Source organism: Knufia obscura, assembly GCF_036327395.1.
Source record: "Knufia obscura strain CCFEE 5817 isolate CBS 148926 chromosome Unknown scaffold_3, whole genome shotgun sequence".
Lineage (NCBI taxonomy): Eukaryota > Fungi > Ascomycota > Eurotiomycetes > Chaetothyriales > Trichomeriaceae > Knufia > Knufia obscura.
This window is the reverse complement of record NW_027042689.1, coordinates 783,851-809,693: the sequence shown is the minus strand read 5'-3', so window position 1 is coordinate 809,693 and position 25,843 is coordinate 783,851. Positions and strand designations below refer to the sequence as shown.

At 51.2% G+C, this 25,843-nt stretch overlaps 9 protein-coding genes across 9 annotated transcripts; 3 read left to right on the top strand and 6 right to left on the bottom strand.

Annotated features, from left to right (window-relative positions):
• Positions 1–884: 884 nt before the first annotated feature.
• On the top strand, positions 885–1,363 carry PMZ80_003369 (uncharacterized protein; the record flags this gene model as incomplete). Its single annotated transcript, XM_064871798.1, has 2 exons — positions 885–899; positions 953–1,363. 2 exons carry the CDS (start codon positions 885–887, stop codon positions 1,361–1,363), a joined length of 426 nt encoding a protein of 141 aa, XP_064732178.1.
• A 1,652-nt stretch (positions 1,364–3,015) lies between these two features.
• Positions 3,016–3,878, top strand: PMZ80_003368 (uncharacterized protein; the record flags this gene model as incomplete). Its single annotated transcript, XM_064871797.1, has 3 exons — positions 3,016–3,613; positions 3,660–3,678; positions 3,854–3,878. The coding sequence occupies 3 exons, from the start codon at positions 3,016–3,018 to the stop codon at positions 3,876–3,878; spliced, it is 642 nt and encodes a 213-aa protein (XP_064732177.1).
• Positions 3,879–5,228: 1,350 nt separating this feature from the next.
• On the bottom strand, positions 5,229–6,569 carry TMS1 (Membrane protein tms1; the record flags this gene model as incomplete). Its single annotated transcript, XM_064871796.1, has 1 exon — positions 5,229–6,569. One exon carries the CDS (start codon positions 6,567–6,569, stop codon positions 5,229–5,231), a length of 1,341 nt encoding a protein of 446 aa, XP_064732176.1.
• An 826-nt stretch (positions 6,570–7,395) lies between these two features.
• On the bottom strand, positions 7,396–8,141 carry POM33 (Transmembrane nucleoporin; the record flags this gene model as incomplete). Its single annotated transcript, XM_064871795.1, has 2 exons — positions 7,396–7,940; positions 7,988–8,141. 2 exons carry the CDS (start codon positions 8,139–8,141, stop codon positions 7,396–7,398), a joined length of 699 nt encoding a protein of 232 aa, XP_064732175.1.
• A 1,174-nt stretch (positions 8,142–9,315) lies between these two features.
• On the bottom strand, positions 9,316–10,938 carry CDC3 (Cell division control protein 3; the record flags this gene model as incomplete). The annotated part of the gene is made up of 3 exons (XM_064871794.1): positions 9,316–9,951; positions 10,003–10,469; positions 10,518–10,938. 3 exons carry the CDS (start codon positions 10,936–10,938, stop codon positions 9,316–9,318), a joined length of 1,524 nt encoding a protein of 507 aa, XP_064732174.1.
• An 834-nt stretch (positions 10,939–11,772) lies between these two features.
• Positions 11,773–13,075, bottom strand: PMZ80_003364 (uncharacterized protein; the record flags this gene model as incomplete). Its single annotated transcript, XM_064871793.1, has 3 exons — positions 11,773–12,479; positions 12,534–12,831; positions 12,884–13,075. 3 exons carry the CDS (start codon positions 13,073–13,075, stop codon positions 11,773–11,775), a joined length of 1,197 nt encoding a protein of 398 aa, XP_064732173.1.
• A 504-nt stretch (positions 13,076–13,579) lies between these two features.
• LAT1 (pyruvate dehydrogenase complex dihydrolipoamide acetyltransferase component (E2)) lies at positions 13,580–15,232 on the bottom strand (the record flags this gene model as incomplete). The annotated part of the gene is made up of 4 exons (XM_064871792.1): positions 13,580–14,698; positions 14,748–14,971; positions 15,024–15,073; positions 15,126–15,232. 4 exons carry the CDS (start codon positions 15,230–15,232, stop codon positions 13,580–13,582), a joined length of 1,500 nt encoding a protein of 499 aa, XP_064732172.1.
• A 626-nt stretch (positions 15,233–15,858) lies between these two features.
• SEC7 (guanine nucleotide exchange protein for ADP-robosylation factor) lies at positions 15,859–24,563 on the top strand (the record flags this gene model as incomplete). Its single annotated transcript, XM_064871791.1, has 5 exons — positions 15,859–21,458; positions 21,509–21,896; positions 22,015–22,021; positions 23,175–23,629; positions 23,679–24,563. 5 exons carry the CDS (start codon positions 15,859–15,861, stop codon positions 24,561–24,563), a joined length of 7,335 nt encoding a protein of 2,444 aa, XP_064732171.1.
• A 416-nt stretch (positions 24,564–24,979) lies between these two features.
• Positions 24,980–25,753, bottom strand: MET8 (Bifunctional dehydrogenase and ferrochelatase; the record flags this gene model as incomplete). The annotated part of the gene is made up of 1 exon (XM_064871790.1): positions 24,980–25,753. The coding sequence occupies one exon, from the start codon at positions 25,751–25,753 to the stop codon at positions 24,980–24,982; it is 774 nt and encodes a 257-aa protein (XP_064732170.1).
• Positions 25,754–25,843: the final 90 nt, after the last annotated feature.

Genomic DNA, 25,843 nt, shown 5'->3' with positions numbered 1-25,843 from the left:
GCAGATTCCTTCTGCTCCGAGCACCATAGCAAACAGCATGCTCAGGACCATCACGGGCAAGCTCGCAACGTTCTCCGAGTTGATTGAGCACAGCTTCGCCACCTTCAGCATCATGCTACTGCCTGCGGACACCATTCCATCCATTCCTGCCACAGCAGAAGCTGCTCCAAGCAGTCAGAACACGGACACATACAGCATACTCGCCCACTGTCAAGAGCTTGGGACACACAAGAATACAAAATATCACAATCCGGTCGATGCAGCCCATCGCAGGCAGCTCCCGGCACAATCTGGCCCCCATTTGCCAATTTCCGCCCACCACAACTTGGCGTTTCCGGGCATCCAAAGCCTGAAGTCTGCCCTACAACACTTCGGAATCGGGCTCACTGTGCCTACACCGGCTTTGGAATCACTACTGCTGGCCCCAAAACATCCAAACAACTATTACAGCTCAAGTTCCCAGGCTTCCGACGCCTGAAGTCTGCCCTACAATACTCATATGGTTTAGGCACATCACGCCTATACTGGCTTGCTGCTCACCGCCTTCGGTCCCTGGACGTTCGTCGCAGCGCATGCGCTTGCACATCACAACTATCATCGGCTTTGTCGTCGGCACAACGTTGCTGCCATTGCTGTCATCGACTCAAACGATGTTGCGGGTCCTTACCAAACAGCTTGCTGCTCATCAGAGCTCACTGCCATTACACCTCGCTGCCCATGCCATGCTGTTGTGCCATGCCATCGTGACCTTGCTGCACCTTCATCCCTTCTCATCATCACTTCACCTCATTGTCACTTCCAGTCAACATGCTAATCATTCATCACCGCAGTGTCCTTACTAGTATTTGTTCACGCTACGTGTTTCATCTACGCCACAAGTCACCATGTCTTATTCAGCGGTAAGTTTCATCGCTTATTCTCACCACTTTGACATCTCACTAACTTCTGATAGGACATGTCTGCTCGGCGTCAGAAGCGTGAGCTCCGGTCTCGGCCGTGGGTGAACAATTCTGTCGTGAGAAGTAGGTCAGTCCCCAAGCCGGCTCCTTCTTCTGTCGCGAACAGCAAGAATGGAAGAGGCTCTGCACCTCTGTCGCGTTTGCCTGTCTTCAAGGACGGCTCCCATGTTGAGATCTCTGTGCGCCACACACCGGTGGACTCGCTCCTTGCGGGCTCGAGACTGCCGCAGCTTGCCACAAGGTCTCGCATGCTAGCTGAGAAGAAACAGAAGCGAGACAGTGCTATCCTCAAATCCAGCGGTGCTGCTGGTGTGGTGGAATCCTCCCCTCCTCAGATCCCTGTGAAGGAACAGGTTGAGGCACGACGGGTTGTTTCCAACTCATCTGACGAAAGCGAAGGCTAGGTGCCTGAGCTGAAGTCAATGAGCGAACAGCTACGATGTCTGCAACTCTCCGATCAGGTGGAGGTGGCAGTGAAGAAGCCACGGTCCTGTCTCAAAACAGGGCCAAGTGTCAGCAAGAGCGTCCGGTTCGCGCAGGTTGTCAGAACCAAGCACTGTGGTAGGAAGGGTGAAGATCACCGCACAGGTGAACTGCTCTCCTGCTGTGGTGGCTTGGGCGAGCACAACATGTACCCGACCAGATGTCCTTCTGTGGTGACAGAGCCGAAAGGTTACATCTGTCCTCTTGCTGACGGAGGCGTTGATACTCCATGGCATGAGCTTGAATTCGTAAGTTCTCACCCTCTTCTCACATGTGCCTTACTAACTTGCACAGTGGGATAATAACCATATGGTTACTCGGATTGAAGGCAAAAAGCCTACGCTCGATGTTAGACTGACAAACATCGTTCGGAATGGATATCAGCGAAATATCAGTCAGTGATCATGTTCGCAGTGTTCGGCAGCATGTGAGTATCAGAACACAAGCCATGAGCAAGGCCGATCCCTTCCATGGTCCATGAGGGCTTAGAATCACTCAATGACGCTGCTGAGATGATCTCCTACCATGGTCACTCTCACAGCACATGTCTTTGGGAATGTCAAGGTTGAGCAGGTTCTCTGCAACATACTGAGATGGAAGCTTCACACATGGGTGGAAGTTGCCAGTGGATCACACGTTACGGGTCTTTTGCATTGCATCTGATCGCAGTCTCGTGCCCAGATGGTAACTCCCCATTCACTTGCTTTCACAACGCTTGTCGGCCTAAAAACCGTTCAAGTCAGATTGACCAAAGACTTGCGCAATGCTCGTCTTCTGCTTTCGAAGCAACTGATGAGGAAAACACCTCCCTCTTCTTCAGTTGTCCGTACAATGGCAGATACAAACTTATCTTTTTCATCAATGTTCTTGCCTTGTGCAAGTCTCTGAGGAAGAAGTCAAATAGCAATCAATGAATATGATTTTGTCTCAACTTCCATTCTCGTTCGCTGTATCTGCTTCGCTCATATTCACTCGCAAGACATGTCAGACACAGTTGAGAAGATTGGAATGACTGCGAGAAAGCCCGGGACAGCCTAGATTGGAGCCAATTCAATGGTAGATCTTAGGCGCAACGGAAGTTCGTCGGGGCGCCGTTAGCACCCAAAGTCCGATCGTCTTCACGGCTTGACGGCGCGAGCGACTTAGAACTTTACACAATCTGCTAAGTCGCCTATTACCTACCTACTCTTCTGCCCAGCTACCCTACACTTTGAACAGGCGCACTCTTCTGAAGACACTATCGTAGATGGTCAATCACTCTAGATCTCGCAAATAAATAATGAACTTGAGCAAATCTGCTACGCTTCGAAGTTGGACGGAGATATTGGAGAACGATCCAGCCCCAAACTTCAACTGCTTCATGGTAAAGCTAGGTCAGGTGCCGGGAGAACGACTTCAGGTCATTCAAGCTGAATCCGAAGATCTTGAAACTGAACACGGTGGTACTGACATACATATACTGAGCTAAAGAGACTGGAGCGAACATTACCACGGCAGAACTAACGGCACACCAAGTTAGAACTGACGCCTCTGATAGACGAGAGCGCAACAGATACGAGCATACCTCATTACAATGTCATCCCCCATCCACACAGGGACAAACCAACAGGGGTCTCTCAGGACCTCAGACGACCTTCTCATCTGCCTCGCCTGCGGCACACAATACGATGAGCAGAACCTCACTTCCTGCCGCATCTGCGATGACCCACGCCAATACATTCCACCCACAGGTCAATCCTTCACAACCCTCTCCAAGCTCCGCTCAGACCCAGCAAACTACCACCTAACCTTCACACCCGACGAGCAAGACTCAAGCATAACCAGCATCAAGATCGACCCACCAGGCGTAGGCATAGGCCAACGCGCCATCCTCATCAGCACACCCCACGGCAACATACTCTGGGACTTAGTGGCATATCTCGATGAAGATGCCGTTAGCCAGATCAACAAGCTAGGCGGTCTATCCGCGATAGTAATCTCCCATCCACACTTCTACACCACCTGGAAAGACTGGAGCGCAACTTTCAACAATGTGCCCGTCTACCTCGCTGAGCCAGATAAATCGTGGCTGAACCGATCACTAACAGATGCCAATGTCCGCTTCCTTACAGAGCGACACACACCACTCGTGCCGGATGTGACAGCTATCATATGCGGCGGACACTTTCCAGGTAGTATGTGCCTGCATACCGCAGCGGGTGCTACAAAAGTGCCCAGCTTATTCCATGCTGACACGGTAAGTACTGCACAGTGTTCATTCTCGTTTCCTTTTCTAGCTCTAATGAACCTAAACACATCCTAAATTCAGCCCGAACTAAGCCTGAAACCAACCCGAACTGAGCCCAAAATCAAACCAAACATAACCAAACACAAATCAAACACAACCCATTTCTAACAACCCCATCACACAGATCCACACCGTCCCCAACGCCCTAACACCCGACGTCTCGCTCCCACACAAACACACCCACAACCACAACAGCTACACCTTCATGTGGAGCATCCCCAATATGATCCCTCTCCATCCCGACGCGATTCTCGGCACCTGGCGCGCACTTAAGGGGTTCAGCATCGAAGCAACATATGGGTTCATCACGGTGAGGTATCAGGGGCGGTATGGGGAAGCGAGTATACCGGAGCGGATACTGGAGAGTGCGAAGGTTTGTGTTGGGGGGATGGGGTGGGAGGGGCATGAGATTATGAGGGAGGGGGTGGAATGATGGCGCTGGGGATCAGAATGGACATCTTCGTTGGATCGGACGGTGTTTGTGGTGTCCACGCGACTTGTCTTTCTTGCTTTGCAAACGCGTTCTCATCGTCTTCATGGGTAGTATCTCTTATCTTATGACCTCTTCTCTTTCACCAAGCAGAGTGCGCTTGTTACAACTTCCGATCCAAAGCCCCATGGTGTACCTCCGTTACACCCAAACTGTTCCCCCAATCTTCGCCACTAAGACTCATGCTCACGTCATGTCCGTCCTTCTCAAGATCCTGTCGAGGCTGCACTTTCCTCCGAAGTATCGTATTGCAGGGTCCCTTGGACGGACAGGCGCCGCGCCTTCCCAACTACCTACCCGACATTCAGACAAAGTCATGACTCCCCGCCCATACCGAACCGAATCGAAACCACGTCGAAGGCGCCCTTAGCCTACTTCGATTCTGGCGTATGCCAGGACTACTCGCCAACTCGATTACTTAGTATCCACACACGTACCTACATAAGACATACCCCTCTACCTCGCCTCCTGCCACAATATCATCGGCATAACCAGCCAGTGTTCAGCGCAACCACCGCCAGCAACACATCGGACCTCCCTCAACATCCATCGTATCGTCATCCTAAGACGTGAGTACGAGACGGGACGAGACTTACTCGCTCTTCGCCATGAAAGTCTGCGGTGAAGTCTGATAAGTAGCGTGCGTAGTCTCTTCGTGCATGGCAGTCAGCAAGTATGCATAAAAGAGGTTCAATGTAGGACCTTGAATTGTTGATTCGTCATTTAGTAGTGCCACACGTCAGATGCTAAAACCGAGAAGTCGAGGAGGTGTCAAGATTTGTTGAGGAGTGAACACAATCAATATCCATGCGCAAAGCCACTAGGGGCTTAGGCGGATTCCCAACTACCCTATATACACTACCGCATACCCTCACGTTACCAAACGCTACACGCCTACCCTACCCTACCACCCCTCCTCAAAGCTCCAGCTCCCACCATCAGAAAAATAATACCTCCTCTCAAACCACCACCGAACCCTCCCATACAACATACAGAGCCCCAAGCAATCCTATCCGCTAAAGTCCCTCCCCGTCAACACCAACGGCGCAATCAAACTCCAAGTATAAATCGCATAACACACCCACCCACTCACAATCTTAATCCAGCTCGCCGCATACGTCCGACCCAAAGGCTGGAAGTCATCATTCGGGTTCTGATCGTCGAGAGACTGCGTGAGTAATGTTGCGACCCAGCATGTCGCGAGGAAGAAAATGATGTGGAAGAGGGAGTAGTTGTATTGTGTTGCGCGTCGCTCGTCGTCTTTGACGTGTTTGCCGCCGTGGGTGTCGCTTTCGAGGTCTTGGTCTTCGTCGTCTGAGTCGTCGAGGGTGGCGGAGGCGGGGAGGGTTCCTTCTGCGATGGCTTGTTGGAGGAGCATTTGGCGGCGGGCGCGTGGTTGTTCGGAGATGACGACGTGGTTGGAGGAGGGGCCATATTCGTCTTCGGGGAGTTGGACGTAGCCGCCGTCTTTGTTGCCGAAGAAAGATTGGGTTGCGGCCCGGGTAGTGGTGTATGCTACTGTGAGTAATGTGACAATTGCACCGAGGATAATGGTTGTGGTTCGTGCTCCTCGGGCTCGGATAAGAGGGTTGCATTTCCGGTCATCTGGTTCCATGCATACGGCGGAGAAGGTGAGATAGGTGCAGTAGACAACGACCATAGCGGCTTGGCCGATTCCTGCTTTGGGATTCTCATCCTGGACTCGTGGTGCCATGCTGACGCCTGTGACGATGAGAATGGCGATCAGGTTGATCGTGATTGCTGCGTTGTTCATGCCGCAGGTGCCACCGGAGAAGAAGATGTACATGATGATGGTCATTGCAAGGGCAGCCAGGTACATGGAGAATGTTGAACCAACGAGGACCCATCTCCATACTGACGAGTTCGGGTTCCCGTCATCTTCGGCTTTGTCGAGGCACATCTCAACCCAGGTATGCGCCAGGTCGACCAGCAGGACGAGACCAAGGAGAGTGAAGAGCATGCCTCCTGTGAAGGCAATGTATCTGCCGTAGAACATAAAGAACTCCTCCGGGATAAAGAAGCTGATGACGATGAAGGCAATCCAAGCAATGATCTTTGGCCCCCAATAACCATTCTGTAGCCCTGCTCTTCCATCTTTTGTGTTCCGGACACCGATGAGAATGAATGAAAGGAGGAAATGGAAGAGTCCGAGGGCAAAATTGATGCGCTGTACAGCCATGTAACCGTAACACTCATGCGAACCGCATTGAAAGGTCATGTAATCGAGTGTTAGATGCTCGAGTTTCCGTAATGCCCATGGTGTAAGCATAATCCAGGCAAACACCGAGTTGAATAAAAGTATAATCGCATACGCTATACGTGTTGCCATGCTGCAATGCCATCAGTATGCTGGTCCTCTCTCCATGCTCATCGCGACTCACCTGCTCTGGAACTTGCCGCATGCATTGCATAGTGCTGTGCAAGTTGCCGCGCCGCAACACGAAGCTGCCACTGACCACAATGTCGCTACACTGGGCAGCGCCAGCAGTGGGAGGGACAGCAAGGCACCCATAGCTGCTGATGTATGTTGTGTTGATGCAAAGAGAAGTAGAACAATCCGTGGGTGCTAACTGAGTACATGAGTTCCGAGCACCGTTTGGATCGGCCTGTTCGGCGCAGCCAAACGTGGCGGTTCGGCAAATCACACGAGGCAGTCGTCATTGTCACGTGCCATACGGAAGGAGCAAATGCCTTGAAAGACCATCACCAGAGAAGGCACCAATCAATCAAGATACAGAATACTGTGTGCTGGGAATCATTCATATTGCACTTCTATCAATATTTTGTATCGGAGAAAGGTATACTTCCTTCACGCCCGCCTATTCTTCTGTGATGGCAGACCTATACATAGTCCACTCGGCTCTCCTAGACCATATGAGGATCCTGCTTTTCGTGCCAACTGCTGGTCTGTAATCGTCTGAAGTCGCTCCCTGTTCTACGCATATATCAAAGCGCCCCTTCTCATGCCCATACATGGTCTACCAATCATATATCTCATGCACCCTGCCGCACCATCTTGCCGCCTGCCACATCGTGCCTCGTCATCTCGTCATAGTCATAAGTTCTCTTGGTTCATTTTAATTCGTGGGTATCTTGCTCTGTCGTACTTAGAGTCATTTCGTCCATCGCGTGCTCGTCCTTGGTCGTGTAGGCCTCTATTGAGCCTTCTTTGGGGCAGTCTGAGCACCTCCGAGGTACTTCCTCACATCAGTGGCATCAACAGCCTGTCGAGACAGGTTCTTGATAGTATCCCAGGCGTTCTTGGCCGCAGGAGGAATGTTCTGCTGGTTGACCTGCTGATCAATTCGTGCAGAGAACTGGCTGAAGGCACCCTGAACAAATGTGCTCTGGTGGAATCGTGCTCGCAAGAAGACAGTGTACAGACCAAGCAGCATCCATGCGCCTTTGCTGAAAGTAAGAGCGGAGAGGAAGAGACGACCCCACAAAGCGATTTCGAGGGCTGCCACGAGCATCATGCTGCTATCATAGTACTCCTTGACAAATCGACCGATCATGGCACCGACTCCGCTTTGAGGCTTGGGTTGTTGAGGAGATTGGCCAGAAGCTGCTGGCTTTTGCTGCTGGAAAGTTGGGAGGATGTTCGTGCGGGTGTATGTTGCAACGTGGAAAACGGAGTACACGCTGAATGGCAGTAGAGCCAATGGTATCTGTCGGCTGATGAGCCAGACAAGGGAGATCACTAGCAAGGTCAGCTCATGTCCTGTTCAATGACCGGTATACACATACACAGATATTGTACGTTCTCATCGCCAAGCAGAGTCATGGCTGTCTGAGCGGGTGGGGAGCCTGGCTTGACTCGCGCTCGGAATGCCTTGTACACGACGATACCATATGTTGCGACCGCAGCCACGAACGCAGTTCGATAACTGAAGGCTGCCATTTTCGAAGCAGAGTTGAAAGTTATGTAGGACAAGCCGTATCGGACGACGCAAACGAGTAGGGACAAATGGCCGACGAACCAGGCGAGTGCTGAAACGTCAGTATATATGCTTCTTGAGTACCTTGAAGGTAGACTTATATTGTAGGGTCATCGCGAGCTTCTGTATTCTCTCAGAGAGAGGAAGATTGGCTGATGGTGGGGCAGGCATCTTTGCGGTTCAAAGTTGCTTTTGTGTTTGTGTGCAATGGTGGAAATTCGATCTCGAAGTATTGAAGATTTGAGACTCAATGTTTGCGTGCAGACAGACTGGAGTAGACAACCAATACGCAGAGAAGATCAGGCAGGGAGTAGACAGGTGTTCAGAAAGGGTATTCTGCAGGTGGGAGTGTTTGTTGTCACAAGGAAAGACGGTCAAAACTTGGTGCTGCAAGTTCGATTGCGCAGGCGCTTGCCTGTGTGTGTGCACGCAGAACACTGAGTGATGTCACAGTCAAGACCGTTCTCCTGCAGCATTTTTAAGCTTTTACTTGCGTAATCGAGCATGAGCAAGTCGCCATCAAGCCACAACACCGGGTTTATTCAAAAGTATCACTGTTACCTCTGGTGATGTGCTGGTAGACACCCTGAGACGTGCAGTTGAGAAACTGAATGACTACGCTCACCTTGTCCCTTGACTATGAACCTCGTGCAATGCTCCTCCCACTGCATTAGGAGGTCAAGGTGCTGTAAGAGTAGGACACAACACATCACGCGACCAAATCTCGGTTGAGCCAGAGGTCTTATTCATGCCATGCACGAGATTATGAAGGTTATGTTTCCATACTATGCACTACATCATTGTTCCGCTCACAAGCTCACTATTAAAGAATACACTCAAGGAAATGTACACCTCAGGCTCGTGCCGTAGAGCTTCTCTCTTGCCCTACCTCAAGCCGACGGCCTTGGCACTTTACACGCATGGTCGACTGTCTCGCCCTCTCCATATGCACAACCCAAATACACATGCTTGCTCGCTTGCCATACGCAGCTCCTGTCTGCTTTTGGTTCATAGCAAGCTCAATTCGAAGGAAAGTCTCAAGGGAGATGCTAGCGTCGTCATCATCGCGTCGCTGGAATTGTTTGCTGATAACGCACGACAGGGAAATCCACAAATTTGGCTGTTGTGGCCTGCTCCTTATCTCAGAGAAAAGCCCTTCCTCTTTCCCTTTTCTTCGATGGGCCGTCCTTGCTCGATGCGTTGCTTCTTCTCTTCTAGTTCTGCTCGTTGGCGTTCTAGTTGATCCTTCATCTCTCGGTGTCGGGCGAACAACTCTTCTTCACTCTGCTGCAACTTGGACTCCTTCTCCTGTACCTTCTGTTGGAACACCATCTTCATCTCTGTTTCCATCTTGGCAAGCTTCTGCTCGTGTAATGTGCGCTCCTCCTCTTGCTTGACTGCCGGGTTTACCTCCTTGAACACACTAGGATCTTGTGAGACACCCATCTGGATGAGCTTGTCAGATCTGTAGTTCTCGTAGAGGAGATTGTTGGTGTTCTCCTTCAGCTCTTCCATGTGAGTTCGAATGAGCATCTGTCGAAGCTTGACGAAATCGCAGTGGTCCTCATTGTCAACCTCGATGATACCCCATGGGTAGCGTCGGCCTCGGACCTTGCGACCTTCTGAGTTGGTCACCTCATAGTTTGCACCAACCACTGCGAATGGCACTCGGGACATGATCTCTTGGTTCTCGGCAATTGTTTCCTCATCGTCAAGTTCGTATCTGGGGCCCTCGAATATCTGGATGGAGTGGTGCTGGATGTCTGCGAGGATCTACCACTTGTTAGCACACACATTACAATAGACGCATATCTGAAATCTTACTCTCTGCTTAAACATGGCCACCTCCTCGTCGGTCAAAGTGTCAGCTTTAGCAACGACTGGAATGAGGTTGACCTTGGTATGCAGTCTTCTCATAACTTCAATGTCCAACGGCTTCAAAGAGTGGCCTGTGGGCTCGATGAAGTACACGCAAGCGTGGACTCGGTTGTCAATGATGTTCATGCGGTTGACCTTGTTCTCGGCCTCGAGGTATGCGTCAAATCGCTGCTCAATGTTCTCAACAATTGGTCTCCATGAGTCGTCATTGTTGACAAAGTCCCCAAAACCTGGTGTATCGACAACTGTCAACCTGAGTCTAACGCCGTTCTCTTCGATATCTGCGCTGATTGACTGGATAGACACAGTCTTTGGGATGATGTCAAGGCTGGGGCCTTTGCGCTCTCGTGGAGGGTAGAGGGACGTATTGAAGAGTGTGTTGATCAATGTAGACTTTCCGAGACCAGACTCGCCTAGTTCAATTAGTGTTGCTCTTTGCCGTACATGCTACCTCGACATACCAACAACCATGACATTGAAGCTGAAGCCCTTTCGTACACTCTTCCTGTGCCACTGGTTCGGCAGGTTGGCAAAGCCAACATACCCGGTCAATTTGCGCCTGACGACATTTCTCATGTCATTTGCAGCAGCTGCAGCGGCTTTAGGGTCCTTCGAGCTTATCGTCTGTCCCGCACCAGAACCCATTGGGTTGCTCTCTTTGACATATGGAGATGTTGGTTTGCCGTTAGGAACAGGTACTGGGGAAGCCCGTGCCTGCGGCGATTGTGCGCTTGCTACATCAGATGGTATGTTAGAGCTGATCTCTGTAATGGATTCTTCTGGATTTGGAGTGTATTTCAGCGTTGGTGGCTTTTCTGCATTTCCAGGACTCATCGAGCGCTTTGAACGGTCGACGCCGCCCTGTGCTTTGATTGATGGCATGTTGGATGCAAAGAGCGTGCGCAGCCCGTGAGAACGAATCGGAGGGCAGATGGTCACAGATGCAAGCAAAGGTTTTGTGGTATTGAAGATGGCTGCTCACCCATTATGTTTTCGGAGAGGAGTCGATCAACGCTTCGAAAGGGACTCGCAGTAGAAATGTCTGTCGCAACTTCTCCGTCAGTATTCCTGAAACGCGTGGTCTGATGAAGATATGGAGCAGGTGCGACGGTGTCCACATGAGGAGGAAGTGACATACATTGTATTTGCTGGGAAGTTGTGTTCCCAACGTAAGCAGAGAAGGCAAGAACGAGCGAGGGGCTGCCGCGACCTTCTTGCGAAGATGATACAGAAAATGTAGCGACGACAATACAAACGACGACGAGCAGTTCACCACGACCTTGGAGTACACGTCTCAAAAACTGTAGGGATCGGCTCCCAGAGAAAAGGGATGCCGCCAAGAGGGGAGATTAGTTTAGTTCCCGTCAAGCCAATCCTGGCCCCTGACTGCCATCCCAGAGATCTTCATCATGTCCACTTGAAGGGGACTGGTTCTAGCTGGTCGAAACAAAGCGGACTTTTGGAGTTTTGGCGTTCGTCTCTCGTGCAGGGAGCTGGTGTCGTTGATGTGCGATATGCTCGTACATGATGGTTTAGAAGTTGCGAATGCATTATTCTATCGTCTATATCTGTGATCAACATCGCCATACCCGTATAAGTACATCCAAATCATGCACGAATGCAGAACCTTTCACAACAGCCGCTGTCAAGATCGTTCTCGAATGCTGTGCCACCAGTTAATGTACCCCGTCCTGAAATCCACGCCACTCCGCGCGATCATACCGATCCTGGACCATCCTCTTTTTCAGATAAACGCTCGAATTGCTTCAGCAAATATTGGTACATAACAAGCATGGTTCCGCTCTGCACGCTCGTCCAAACAAACCGTGGCCCGACACCACGGAACCAACCACCCACACCTTCGGTTTTATAAATCATCCTAAGACCCGTCACAACGGACGACGTGTCCAGTGTTGGTACAGTTTTAGGGACGGTTCTCGGTCCCGAATGTAAAGATCTCTTCTGGTTCTTCGCGACTTTCGCGACGCTTTCGAGCTTCGAGGCTTGGCTCGCCTGTTGATGGTTGTCGGGCGTAATTTGTGTTTGAATTCTTGTTTTTACCACATCGAGAGGGCATGTCACTGCTCCTGCAATACCGCCTGCGGACACGGCTGTGAGGGCTTCTAGTCCCAGACCGATGTCGGTAGAATTCGTGAACCCCATCGACAGCTGTCTGAACTGTTCGTAAAGAGCGAACTGAATCGCGGAGAAGGGTAGATCTCGGACGATGGTCGCTTTGTATCCCGAGTACAGTGCCAGTACACCCTCAGTCCGAGCTATTGTTTTTGCCGCATGCCAGGTCGATTTGTAATTATAGCCAGAGTAGAAGAAAGGGTTGTTGTATCTTCCCTGCAGTTGCAGCCGAGTTTTGAGGACTTCGGAGGGAACGTAAAGTACGGAAGCGGCAAAGTCAGCAAGGAAGCCTATATAACTATTAGTCCACTTCTGCCAGCACTTGTGATACAGGAAGAATATACCGGACGCCAAGTAGCTGAACGAGGGATTGATCCCATAGTCCAGCATCCGCCTCTTGGTGAATTCGTATGTGCCGAAGAAGACAACGGTGCCAGGGAACGATCCTAGCATAGCAGCCGAGAAACCTCCATAGAGCCCGCGTCTGAAGCCTTCTTGTCGGAAGATCTTCAGGTATGCGTCTCCAAGACTCGTGTATTTCGGTGGCCAGTGAGGATCACCTTGCTGTCTCGTCTTGACTGTATCGAGAGAGTGCATGAGAGCGTCGCCGCTAGTTCCGCCGATTCCTCCTGCAAGCATAGCCTGTTCGCGCCGTTAGCCTTCGATACTTCGTATTGCCGTAGAGTATGCTGACGTGTAAATATGGAGGTCGCATGAGCTCCATGTCATCCTCCGCTGTTATATCCGCCACCGCGTGCTGGTTTGTGTTATCCTTCCCGATGCCGTGTTTCGATCCGCTTTGCGAAACTCCATCTTGCTGAATGTCTACGGTCTGCGCTGGTTCTGCAGAGCCCAGGAGTGATTGTGGGCGGGTCGTAAAGCTCATCGCAGGGGCTCGAGGCCCATCGGGTATATTCGATGTCGAATGAAGGAATATGAAGTGAAGGCAGGCTTTCGCCTTGTGGAAATGCGCTCTCGATGATGTTGAGCCGTGACGAAAATAATCGCTTTCGCCGCAGGCAGTGGACCTTGCACTCACATACTATTCGGAGCCTCGTAACGCCGAATCTGCTCAAGGCTTCCGCCAATCTTCACCCAAACCACGTTAAACTTAGCATGCAGTCATACGAGCCATGAGACCGATTTAGATGATGAGAGTGGTCGGACGATAGTAGGGCTACGTACTAGGAAGAAACTATTCCCATGCTATGAATTATCCGCTCTGACTCCTTGCCATCAATAACCACCAGAATCGCTTGAGCACAAGAAGACTCACGGGCCGCGCGCTAATAACAGGAAAAGGGGCATAACCTGAACTTTTGCTTCACAGAAGATGGAAACTCTTTTGTACAAAGCCCTTTGACCTAACTGCTGCTCTCCCCAAACACAATCACAGCATCAGTTCCAACGGGTTCTCGACAATCTTCTTGAGTTCTCTGATGAAGTCACCACCAACAGCTCCGTCCACAACCTTGTGGTCGAAGCTGCCTGTCACAACAATCTGGTCGTCCCATTCAGTGATTGTGCCTTCTTCTGTTTCGACTGGCACGGCGACCTTCCTCGTTGTGCCGACAGCAAGGATGGCGGCTTGTGGCGGGTTGATAACAGCAGTGAATCTTTCAACAGCAGTGTTCATGCCCATGTTGGAGATGGTGAATGTGCCACCTTGGTACTCTTCTGGCTTCAGCTTGCCATCCCGAGCCCTCTTTCCGAGGTCCTTGACAGCGCCAGAGATGGATGACAGACCAATGGTATCGGCATTCTTGACGATCGGCGTCATCAAACCAACAGGCGTGGCGACTGCCACGCTGACATCGACAGTTTTGTGTTCTCGGATGACAGTCTGGCCATCGATCTGCCGCCAACTGGAGTTCACAGCTGGAACCTTCTTGCAGGCAAGCGCGCAAGCCTTGATCAAGAAGTCGTTAACTGACAACTTGTACTTGCCGTCTGCGGATGAGTTCAATGCTTCCCTTAGTTTCATTAGTTTGCTGACCGACAGAGTGGTCGAGACGAAGTAATGCGGATTCTGGTTCCACGAGTCGCCTAATCTTGTCGCAATGGTCTTTCGCATCGAACTGGCTAGTAGATCCTCGTAGGCAGCAGCACCGGCGCCGGATGCAGCTGGGGCACTGGCTGGAGCTTTGTAGTTCTCGACATCTTTCGCGGTGACTCGGCCACCTGGGCCAGTACCCTTCATGCCCTTCAGCGGTACACCCTTCTCCAATGCCAACTTCTTGGCAGCAAACGTGATGTTTGGTTCCCTGTCTATGGTGGCCTCAAGTCGCTCGCCTGTTGAGTCAGATTCTTGTGCTTGTGGTGCAGGCTCCTTGGATTCTTCCGCCTTCGGTGGTGCGGTGCCAGAGCCGGATTCGGGAGCCTCTGTAGATTCGGACGCCTCTTCCTTTGGCGCCTCCTTGGGGGTTTCCTTCTCACCACCAGCATCGTCGATTGTGAAGGATTCGAAGGCAGAGACATCTTCACCTTCCTCGACCATGACCGCAATAGGCTGTATTATCGTTAGTGGTCTGCGCGCAAGTCTGCCGAAAGTCACATACGCTGCCCACTGCAACATCCTTCTCTCCAGTCTCCTTTAGGACCTTGGCAAGTGTTCCCTCCTCTTGGAACTCGAAGTCCATCTGAGCCTTGTCTGTTTCGATCTCTACCAGTACATCGCCCGGAGCCAGCGAATCACCTGGCTTCTTCTGCCAAGCGCCGATGTTGCCTGCCTGCATGGTCGGCGACAAAGCAGGCATACTGATGACCGTGTGTGGAGGGAAAGCTGCAACTCGTATTAGCGCATGATTGTCCGGATCGTTGTCTAGAGTACGTACATTTCGAGGCATAGTATCTGCTCAGCACAGACAATGCTGAGGGCGACAACCTAGGGCGCTGGTTAGCACAGCTTGTTCGCAACACGCCGCAGATGGACATACCGTGCTTGATATCTCAACCTCTGCAGCGACTGTTGGCTTCCTCTACACGTCGCAGGGGTATGTGAGATTATGCGAGCAGGAAATCTCGAAACCATTGCGGAAGCCATGACTGCGCGGAAGGGGCTCTCGTGGTTCAAAGCGCAGTCAGACTTGACTGATTAAAAGAGCGACTGATGAACTTGACGGCCAGAAGTGTTCGAGGAAGGCAGGTGCAGTGGGTTGAAGCTGTTGAGGTCTCAGCAATGCAACACCGTACGAAAATGGATTATGGGGCTAGGGACCTAACTGGGAGCTCCGATGTTAAAAGGACTCCGAACCGTGACTGTGACCCACTCGTGCAGTTCAGTTGTTGGGCAAGGCAAGCGGCGGCGAGCAACGAGGCTCGATAATCCCAGGGAGGCTTCCGGGCACGTGTCAATGTTGATCTGTCCCGTTACGGCCCAAAACAGGCGTGCCGGGCGAGCCTCTAGCTTTGTGACCCTTGCATTCATGGTCTATCGAGATAACCGTACTTTCTCGACAATCTGAAGACACCCTGCAATAACTCGGCACTGCAAGGCACCACCATTCACAGGACTAGGAAACGGAAGGCTTTTGGGTCGACGGGAAGTGGTTCGCAATCAACATCGATCCTCCCTACCACACGAGACGGAGATACGAACGACATGCGGCCCTACATCTGGAGCAATTGCGAGAGTCCTTTGTAAAGTCGGATGCGCCAGGAACCGGACAGATGTCTGGAGATCACTCTGAGCCAGATGCCACCTCAGCACTAGATCAGCCCGATCATGAGCAGCACGAGACTTCAGAAGTGGGCACAGAGGACGAGAATGGTAGCCATGGCTCTCAACAGCGGCCGTCACCTCAAAGGACTCCCAGCGAAGGTCCAAGAATAACTATATCAGATGCGGACGCTGATGGACCAGGTCTGCAGCCACCGGAAGAGCCACAAGATGGTCAAGATGCACGGACACAGGACGCAAATTCGGACAGCCAAGATGAAGGCGAGTCTGCTGCAGGTCAGAGCGGCACAGCACAGGAGGCTACAGCAACGGCATCTCCAACCCACGAGCACGATCAGCCGGAATCTGATTCCCAGACGGAACATACTACAGGTCCACCAGTAGTATTGGTCCAGCGGGAGCGTGCCGACTCGCATGCCACCACTGCATCCCGATCACTGCCCGTCAGCTCGACGGTGTTCGTGGTGAATGCTTTGGAGTCCATCAATGCTTCAAGAGAAGTGCGAAAGAACAAGGACTTTGGAGATGCTGTGCAGGCTGCATTGGCCAATATCAGGAACACTGAGCAGCAGATCAACCCAGAGCTCATCTTCCGGCCCCTGCAGATGGCCACAAAATCATACAATGTTCAGCTGCAGGTAACTGCCTTAGATTGTATCGGCAAACTGATCAGCTACTCCTACTTCGCCTTCCCGACTCCTGCATCTGCACCGCCAATGCCCGCTGACACGCCGCCCCTTATAGAGAGAGCCATCGAAGCCATCTGCGACACCTTCGAGAATGAAGCTACTGCCAACGAGATACAGCAACAAATTGTCAAGTCACTGCTTGCCGCAGTTCTTGATGACAAGATCGTGGTTCATGGTGCTGGCCTACTGAAAGCCGTGAGGCAAATCTACAACATCTTCATCTACTCCAAATCGAGCCAAAACCAGCAGATAGCACAGGGCTCACTTACGCAAATGGTAGCCACGGTCTTTGACAGAGTGCGTGTCCGACTTGATGTCAAAGAGCTACGCGCAAAAGAGACGACCTCTAAATCAGTAGAGAGCTTGTCCACCGACGCCCAGGAAGCAGATAATTCAGGTATCAACGGCACTGACGATGTTGACGAGGGCCCAACCGAGACTAATTCACCCTCTGCAGATACGGAAGGCGCAGCTACAGAGCAGTCGGAGCAGAGGATGACGTTGCAAGACTTCGAAACAAGCAAAACCTTGGACGAATCAGTGCTTGCAGATTCAGCGCCAACTACAGTGACACGCGCCAGACGAGAACGCAAAGGTACACGTGTCAACTCAATACCCACTTCGCGGAACAGCATGCAAGACGAGCCAGAAGATTCAGACATGAGCCCGGAAGACGAAGACGATATCTATCTTCGCGATGCCTTCCTAGTCTTTCGATCTCTGTGCAAGCTTAGCCAGAAGCAATTGAATCATGACCAGCAGCAAGACCTCAAATCTCAGAGTATGCGCTCGAAGCTCTTGTCTCTACACTTGGTTCATCATGTCTTGAACAACTATACCACCGTCTTCATATCACCATATTCAGCACTTAAGGGAGGAAGTGACGGGGAAGCAGTGCCTTTTGTACAGATTGCAAAGCCCCACCTCTGTCTAAGCCTATCCAGAAATGCCTCGAGCTCTGTTTCCCGTGTGTATGAGGTTTGCTGCGAAATCTTTTGGCTGTCTCTTAAACACTTGAGGGTAGCATTGAAGAAGGAGTTGGAAGTCTTTTGGAAGGAGGTTTACCTGACTGTGCTCGAGAAACGGAACGCTCCACTTTTCCAGAAGCAAATGTTCATGGACGTCTTGGAGCGGCTGTCTGGGGATGCCCGCGCTCTAATCGAAATTTACTTGAATTACGACTGTGACCGGACAGCGTTGGATAACATGTACCAAGAGATCATTGAACATCTGTCTAGGATTTGTTGTACACCAATTACAACCACCGCACAGCAGCAACTGCTGTATCAGGAACAGCAGAATAAGCCTCATGGCTTCGACTGGCATAGCAAAGGTGCTCTTTTTCCGAGTCTGGCCACAGCAAGCATGATCCAACCGTCTCAACCGCTACCTAACATACCTCCGGAGTATTCTCTCAAGCAGCAAGCGCTCAGGAGTCTGATCGAGATACTAAGCTCGTTGGATACTTGGTCATCGGCTGATTTGCCGAACACGCCTGGCTATGCTGCGTCTCGTACCTCAGGGGATGACCCTCGAGAATCACTTGATCATCCTGGCCCTATGCCAATGTCACCTCGTGTAGTCAGTGGAGTTTCCGACTCGGGTGCATCAACGCCCGTATTGGAAGACGACCCAAGCGAGATTGAGAAGGTCAGAAAGCGCAAGACTGCCTTGAATGATGCCATCCGACAGTTCAATTTCAAGCCAAAGCGTGGAGTCAAGGCACTTATCGAGCATGGCTTTATCAGGAGTGATGCGCCCACAGATGTTGCACAGTTCTTAATTGCAAACGACCGCTTAGACAAGGCCATGCTTGGTGAATACCTGGGAGAAGGCGACGAATATAACATTTCGGTCATGCATGCCTTTGTGGACACCATGGACTTCGCGAAGCGACGCTTCGTTGATGCGTTAAGACAATTCCTACAAAGCTTCAGATTACCTGGAGAGGGGCAAAAGATTGATCGCTTCATGCTAAAATTTGCGGAAAGGTACCTCACTGGCAATCCAAACGCCTTCGCGAATGCAGACACAGCATATGTGCTCGCCTATTCGGTCATTATGCTTAATACAGATCAGCATAGTGTCAAACTGAAAGGTAAAAAACGAATGACGCCCGAGGAATTCATCAAGAATAACAGAGGTATCAACGATGGTCAAGACCTACCACCTGAATACCTTACCGCTATCTATGAAGAGATCGGCAGTAACGAAATCGTTCTTACATCGGAGCGAGAACATGCTGAAGACCTTGGCCTCCAGACGTCAGCACCTGCAGCCGGTCTTGCCTCCCGTACTGGCCAAGCTCTGGCTAACCTTGGGCGCGACCTGCAAGCTGAACGACAAGCAGTTGAGGCAGACAAGATGGCTAACCGTACCGAGCAACTATTCAGGACGTTGGTGCGCGCACAGAGGCGATCGGCTGTAAAAGAAGCTCTTTCCAGGTTCGTGTCGGCTTCGAGCAGCCGGCATGTGGGATCCATGTTTGCGGAAACGTGGATGTCATTCTTGTCAGCTCTATCGAGCCAAATGCAGGACGCTCAAAACATCGATCTGATTCAGCAGTGTCTAGATGGTCTGCGGTTAGCTATACGCATTACCTGCCGTTTCGATCTCGACACTCCCAGAACGGCTTTTGTGACCACATTAGCCAAGTTTACCAACCTTGGAAATATCAAGGAGATGATGGCTAAAAACCTTCAAGCTCTGCGAATTCTCATCGAGGTAGCTATATCTGAGGGTGACCTACTCAAAGGTGCTTGGAGAGAGATCTTGATGTGTATCAGTCAGCTTGACCGCTTGCAGCTGCTGTCAACTGGTGTTGATGAAGGTGCTTTGCCCGATGTAAGGAGAGCTCAAATACCTACGCCTTCCAACACTAGCTCTTCAAGTCGATCATCACGACGATCAATGCAAGCAAATAGGCGGCCTGGGGCGTCGAGATCGGCAAATAGCTTCAGGTCAGAAGTTGCTGACGAGACAAAATCGACAGAGATGGTTCGCGGAGTCGATCAGATATTCACGAACACTGCAAAGCTCTCAGCAAGTGGAATTGTGGATTTTGTGCAAGCCTTGACCGATGTCAGCTGGCAGGAAATTCAGTCTTCCGGCAACTCGGATTCGCCACGAATGTACAGCTTGCAGAAGCTGGTTGAGATCAGCTACTACAACATGACACGAGTAAGGATAGAGTGGTCAAGGATATGGGACGTGCTCGGGGACCACTTCAATCAGGTTGGGTGCCACAACAATACTGCGGTCGTCTTCTTCGCACTGGACTCACTGCGGCAGTTGTCTATGCGATTCATGGAGCTAGAAGAATTACCGGGTTTCAAATTCCAGAAAGACTTTCTCAAGCCGTTCGAATACGTTATGGCCAATAGCTCTACTGTCTCAGTCAAGGACATGGTTCTTAGGTGTCTGATTCAGATGATACAAGCTCGAGGTGACAACATCAGATCTGGCTGGAAGACCATGTTTGGTGTCTTCACTGTTGCAGCTGGTGAGCAGTATGAGGCTATTGTCAACATCGCATTCGACTACACCACGCAGATCTACAGCACCAGGTTTGGAGTTGTTATCTCTCAAGGCTCTTTCCCAGATCTAATCAGGTGTCTGAAAGAGTTTTCCAAGAACCTCAGGTTTCAGAAGAAGTCGTTACAAGCTATCGAGTTGCTCAAGTCGACTGTGCCTAAGATGCTGAAAACTCCAGAGTGTCCGCTGTCTCGAAGGCATATGAAGCAATCAGAGCGCATCAATGGTATTGCACCAGCGATCAAGCAGCCAAGTGCACAGACAGAAGAGGAACAATTTTGGTATCCGGTGCTGATGGCATATCAGGACGTTCTAATGACTGGGGAAGATCTCGAAGTCAGATCGAGGTCGCTTAACTACCTATTCGAGACCCTCACGCGGTACGGTGGGGACTTCCCGAAGGACTTCTGGGAGACGCTCTGGAGGCAGGTACTGTACCCCATATTTGTCGTGCTTCAATCGAAATCAGAAATGTCCAAAGCTCCAAATCACGAAGAGCTGTCAGTATGGCTGTCAACAACCATGATTCAAGCTTTACGGAACATGATCTCCTTGTTCACTCACTATTTCGAGTCACTCGAACACATGCTGGATCGTTTTCTTGAACTGCTCAGCTTGTGCATCTGCCAGGAGAACGACACAATCGCCAGAATCGGCAGCAACTGCTTACAGCAATTGATCCTGCAGAACGTGACAAGGTTCACAGCTGATCATTGGGCGCGAATAGTAGGGGCTTTCGTGGAACTCTTCAATCGAACTACAGCCTACGAGCTCTTTTCTGCCGCAGCTACAATGTCAGAAGCACGGCCAGCAATCGCTGAAGCAAGCGATGGCTTGTCCATGACTTCCACCGACCCAGCGGTCGCCGAGACTCCAACCACAAATGGAGACCACAAAATCGAAAATGGCGAAGCGCCAGCCACTACCACTGTTGCGCAGGCGGGTCAAGGAGAGCTCGAAGACTACAAGCCGCAGCCAAACATGCAAACGCCCGCGCCAGTGGTGACCGCTGCTCGAAGACGGTTCTTCAACAAGATCATCACCAACTGTGTCTTGCAGCTCCTCATGATAGAGACAGTTGCCGAACTCTTCAGCAATGATAGCGTCTACGCCCAGATTCCCTCGAACGAACTGCTCCGGCTCATGGCCCTTCTCAAAAAGTCCTACCAATTCGCTAAGAAGTTCAATGGCGACAAAGAGCTAAGGATGGCTCTCTGGCGACAAGGGTTCATGCGACAGCCACCAAACCTTCTCAAGCAAGAGTCCGGATCAGCTAATACATATGTTGGCATACTAATGCGCATGTATCACGACGAAGGTGAGGAGCGTCGAATGGCAAGAGTAGAGACAGAGGGTGCTCTGATACCGTAAGCCATCCTCCGCTTTTCTTTCCTTTCGTATACTAACAATTTCACAGTCTCTGCGCCGATATCGTCCGCTCCTTCACCCACCTCGACGACGAGACCCAACAACGCAACATAGTCGCGTGGCGTCCCGTCGTAATAGACGTAATAGAAGGATACACCAGCTTTCAAATGGACTCTTTTACAAAACATATCGAAACATTTTACCCACTTGTCATAACATTACTCGAAAAGGAGGTCAACAATGATTTAAGAGGCGCAATCTGGGGGTTCCTAAGGAGGACCGGGGAATGTAAATTCGGCATGCCCGAGTATGTGCCTGGAAGGGGGCGCGAAAGCAGTGTTTCCAGCGAAAGGAGACAGAGCGGTGCGGGATTGACACCTGTTAGTCCGGGACCTAGTCATGGGGGGCATATGCCGATGAGTCGGCGGGCGAGTCGGGTGAGTAATCGCTAGTGGCAGCTTCTTCCTTGACGAAGAGGGCCGGGAAGAAAGTGCCTGCCTGGAGTAGGTATACGGAATCCACGATGCACCCGCGCGTCCAAAGCGTTCTTGCTAGACCATGGGTGAGTACCTGTCAAGGTATTCGAGGTAGCTGCGAGGCGGGGCGGTCTGGTAGGACAGTACGATGTCAGCCAGCGCCTCTACTGTGGTAGCTGCAGTTGAGACATAAACCCAGCACGTGGTTAAACTTTTTCTTCTGCAGTACTACTGTCGCTATCCGAGCATGTTCTCGTTGCATTATTCATGTAGGAAGCCGGTGTAGTTGAATAAATCTGGACACGCTCCAGATTCAAGCGAGAACTGCCGCCTACCCAGCTAACCACAAGTCAAATCTTTCTCTGTACAAGCCTTTTCCTTGGTTTCACTGACACGGACTATGCGCAGAAGCAACTTTGTGCTTCTTCTAGAGTACTCGTACACACGTAAACCAACTTTAATTGCATGTTTTCACCAATGTTTCATCATCCTTCGAGCACGAAGATCGACAGCACTGCTTCCAATCGCAGCTTGGCGAACACTAAGATCTCGGCTGTTGCTAGAGGTCTTGGCTGACAGAGAAGAGGTGGCTGTGTCTGCTTGACGTCGGTGACCAAGCACGGTAGCGCCAGGCTAGAAGAGCTGAGAAAACCGGTGGTTGGTCACAGAGGCCAAATCCTGGCTGAATGTGCAGCACGACGGTGGAGGTTGGGAGCGAGCGTTTTCACCTCTGGTCGCAGGCTTGCCAGTGGGAAAATTGCCCATGATGCAATTACCGATGTCTTCCACCTGTCACAACCAGCGACCTCCATCGAAACTGCCGCTTCAGCACTGCCTCACCGATCTTCTCAGTGTATCATTTGCTGCCTGCACACGTTCTGTCTGTTGTCGGTCCCTTTTGCTACGCGACAGTCAGTCTATCGCTAAGAAACCCCTCACTGACTACGGTTATCATTTGGTGTAGTAGTGCTTGAAGTCGTTTGCCAAGTAGGTTCGGTCACTTGGCTTGCATTTACCCTTCATCTCATTTCCCGTCAAGACATAACCGCGCAGACAAGCTCACATTCCACTTAACAAGAGGTGACCTCTACAAATGCGGCAACGTAAGTACAAGCTTGACCCGAGATTTCACTGCCCCAGCTGTGCTACTGCACTTCCTGCGCCTTGCCTTCCGCCCTTTGCCTTATCATCCCGAACCATCGTTGTGTTCCCACGAGCGCCCAGTACTAATGTCGACAGCTACCGGACTCAAGGGTGCTATGCGAAAAGCCTCAATGCCGCAACCGAATCGATATGACCCCGAAGCTGGCGCCAATGGAAATACAGATGCCAATGAGCGCAGTGCCTTGCTGAATCATGCCCAAGAGCATATACAGCGCATTACCAGGACCAGCACGGGCACACCTTACTACAAGCACCCGAACGCTGCGGTGAGATACCCGTCGTCAGTAATACACACTACGTGGCAAGTGCTCAAGACCAACTACGTCAATGTGCTGTTGGTCTTCGTACCCATTGGCATCATCTCGGGCGCCGCAGGATGGTCTCCAGTCCTTCAATTCGTCCTCAACTTCATTGCCATCATCCCTCTAGCATCGCTGTTGGCTTTTGCGACTGAAGAGCTTGCTGTACCATTGGGACAGACGCTGGGAGGTTTGCTCAATGCGACATTTGGCAATGCTGTCGAGCTTATCGTAAGTATTGTCAGCACTACAACACAAACAACAAACTAATGGATCGCAGGTCAGCATTATCGCTCTCCGTAATGGCGAGATCAGAATTGTGCAAGCCAGCATGCTCGGCTCCATCCTCTCGAATATCCTCCTTGTCCTGGGCTGCTGCTTTTTCGTCGGAGGTCTGCGATACCCTGAGCAAAGCTTCAACTCGACCGTCGCAAGCACCATGTCCTCTTTGATGGCTGTCGCAACCGCCTCCCTTATCATCCCAGCCACTCTTTACTCGGTGATGAGCGATTCTCGAGGCCAGGATGACAAGATTAATATTCTGTCACACGGAACGTCGATTATACTCCTCGTCCTCTACATTGCGTATTTGATCTTTCAGCTCAAGACCCATACCCAGCTCTTCGAAGCAGCTGAGGCAGAAGAAGGTGAACACGAAGGACCCGAGCTCCTCGGTCCGTGGGCCGCAGGTGCCTGTCTGGTTATCGTCACGCTTCTAGTCGCTATCTGCGCCGAATACCTTGTTGACAGCATCGATTCCATTGTTGAAAAGGCACATATCTCGAAGACTTTCATTGGTCTCATTCTCATTCCCATCGTCGGAAACGCAGCCGAGCACGTCACGGCCGTGATCGTCGCATACAAGAACAAGATGGATCTTGCCATTGGTGTAGCCATTGGCTCGTCACTCCAGATTGCCATCTTCGTTACGCCCTTCTTGGTCATCCTGGGATGGATAATGGGACAGCCAATGACCCTGCACTTCGAGACTTTCGAGACGGTGGCATTCTTCCTTGCAAGCTTGGTCGTGATCCTGTTGATTCAGGATGGCAAGAGCAATTATCTTGAGGGACTCCTGTGTCTGGGCATGTACTTCATCATTGCGTTGGCCTTCTATGTGCTGCCTGATGATGCTGGTACTGTGCCATTCAAACTTAGTGGCTAGGAAAGCGAGAAGAATGATTACGTTAGGGTGGGTAGACTGTAGGAGAAAGCAGAAATTTGTACAAAACATTATAGGGCGATATCAGTCAGGTTTCCTTTGGTTATTACTTGTTAAAACCTCGCGGACGGCTTTCTGTACACAATCAGGAGTCTGGCGTGTCTCGTGTGGAAGCAAGCGACGTTGGAGTTTGAGAAGTAGGATCTCTTTTGTGACCATTTCGAGCGACAAGGCAGAAAAAGCGGAGAGGCAGGGCATCGCACGGGTGTCTCGCAAAATAGATCACCGTTCGCTACATCATAAAAACTTATTGGTACACCAGAGTAGGCCACAGCTTGAAAAACGAAGATTATAAATTGTTCATCCAATGGCTATGCTAGCATGGATTGCGCTTGCTGTACGAATAAGTGTGCTCTTTCTCACATCCACCCAAATGAGCCATCAAACTGCCAAACCACGTCTGGATCTGTATCTCCAAGCCGTATATCCTCAAAAGACCTTACGACATCGTTCTCGTATCCCTTCACAAGCTCCTCCATATCTTCCTCATCCATATTGTTAAATTCTTCTGTGCTCCACTCATCACAGACTCGGCTCATCCATGCCATCCTCTTACTAATGTCCTCTGTGCCTTTCCCAGGAGCAACCCGCCGCAGCTTCCTCCTCAGCATGCCGACCTTCTTGATACTGTCCCCTGTCCCGGCAGGCAACATCTCTCCTATCTGCCGCCTTATGGCAGCCGCCAATCTTGGTCCATTCCCATTTGTGCTCACCATGATCTGAAGCGGACCGTCCCGGTGCACGCTGCCGAAGTAGAAGTCGCATTCAGGTGGGACATCAGCGATGTTAGCTGGCACTTTCGTCTTCTTGCAATACTTCCAGATGCGGGTGCTGGCTTCAGGGTCGTCAACCGCAGTTAGGACCATTGCGACGTTCTTTTCCGGCTCAAGATCAATGGGTAGCCACACTCGATCAAGGTGGGAGACTTGGCCCTGGGCTATCCTGTAGGCGACCTCGTCATTCAGTCCATCTTTGGGACACACGACTGTGACTTTCGCATCGGCGTTTAGCAGGTTGACTATGCGGCCCGCGGCCACCTCGCCGCCTCCTACAACCAGCACGTTCTTGTTCTTGACTTGCCATGCTAGGATGAGGGATCCCCCGCCTTGTACCTCGGGATAATCGTTGGCCATAGTCAGCGCATCTGCGCAGACAAAGGGAAAGAGCTCACATCAGCTTTACTGTGAGGAGACTGCGCCGCAGGAAAAAGATGATCACGACAG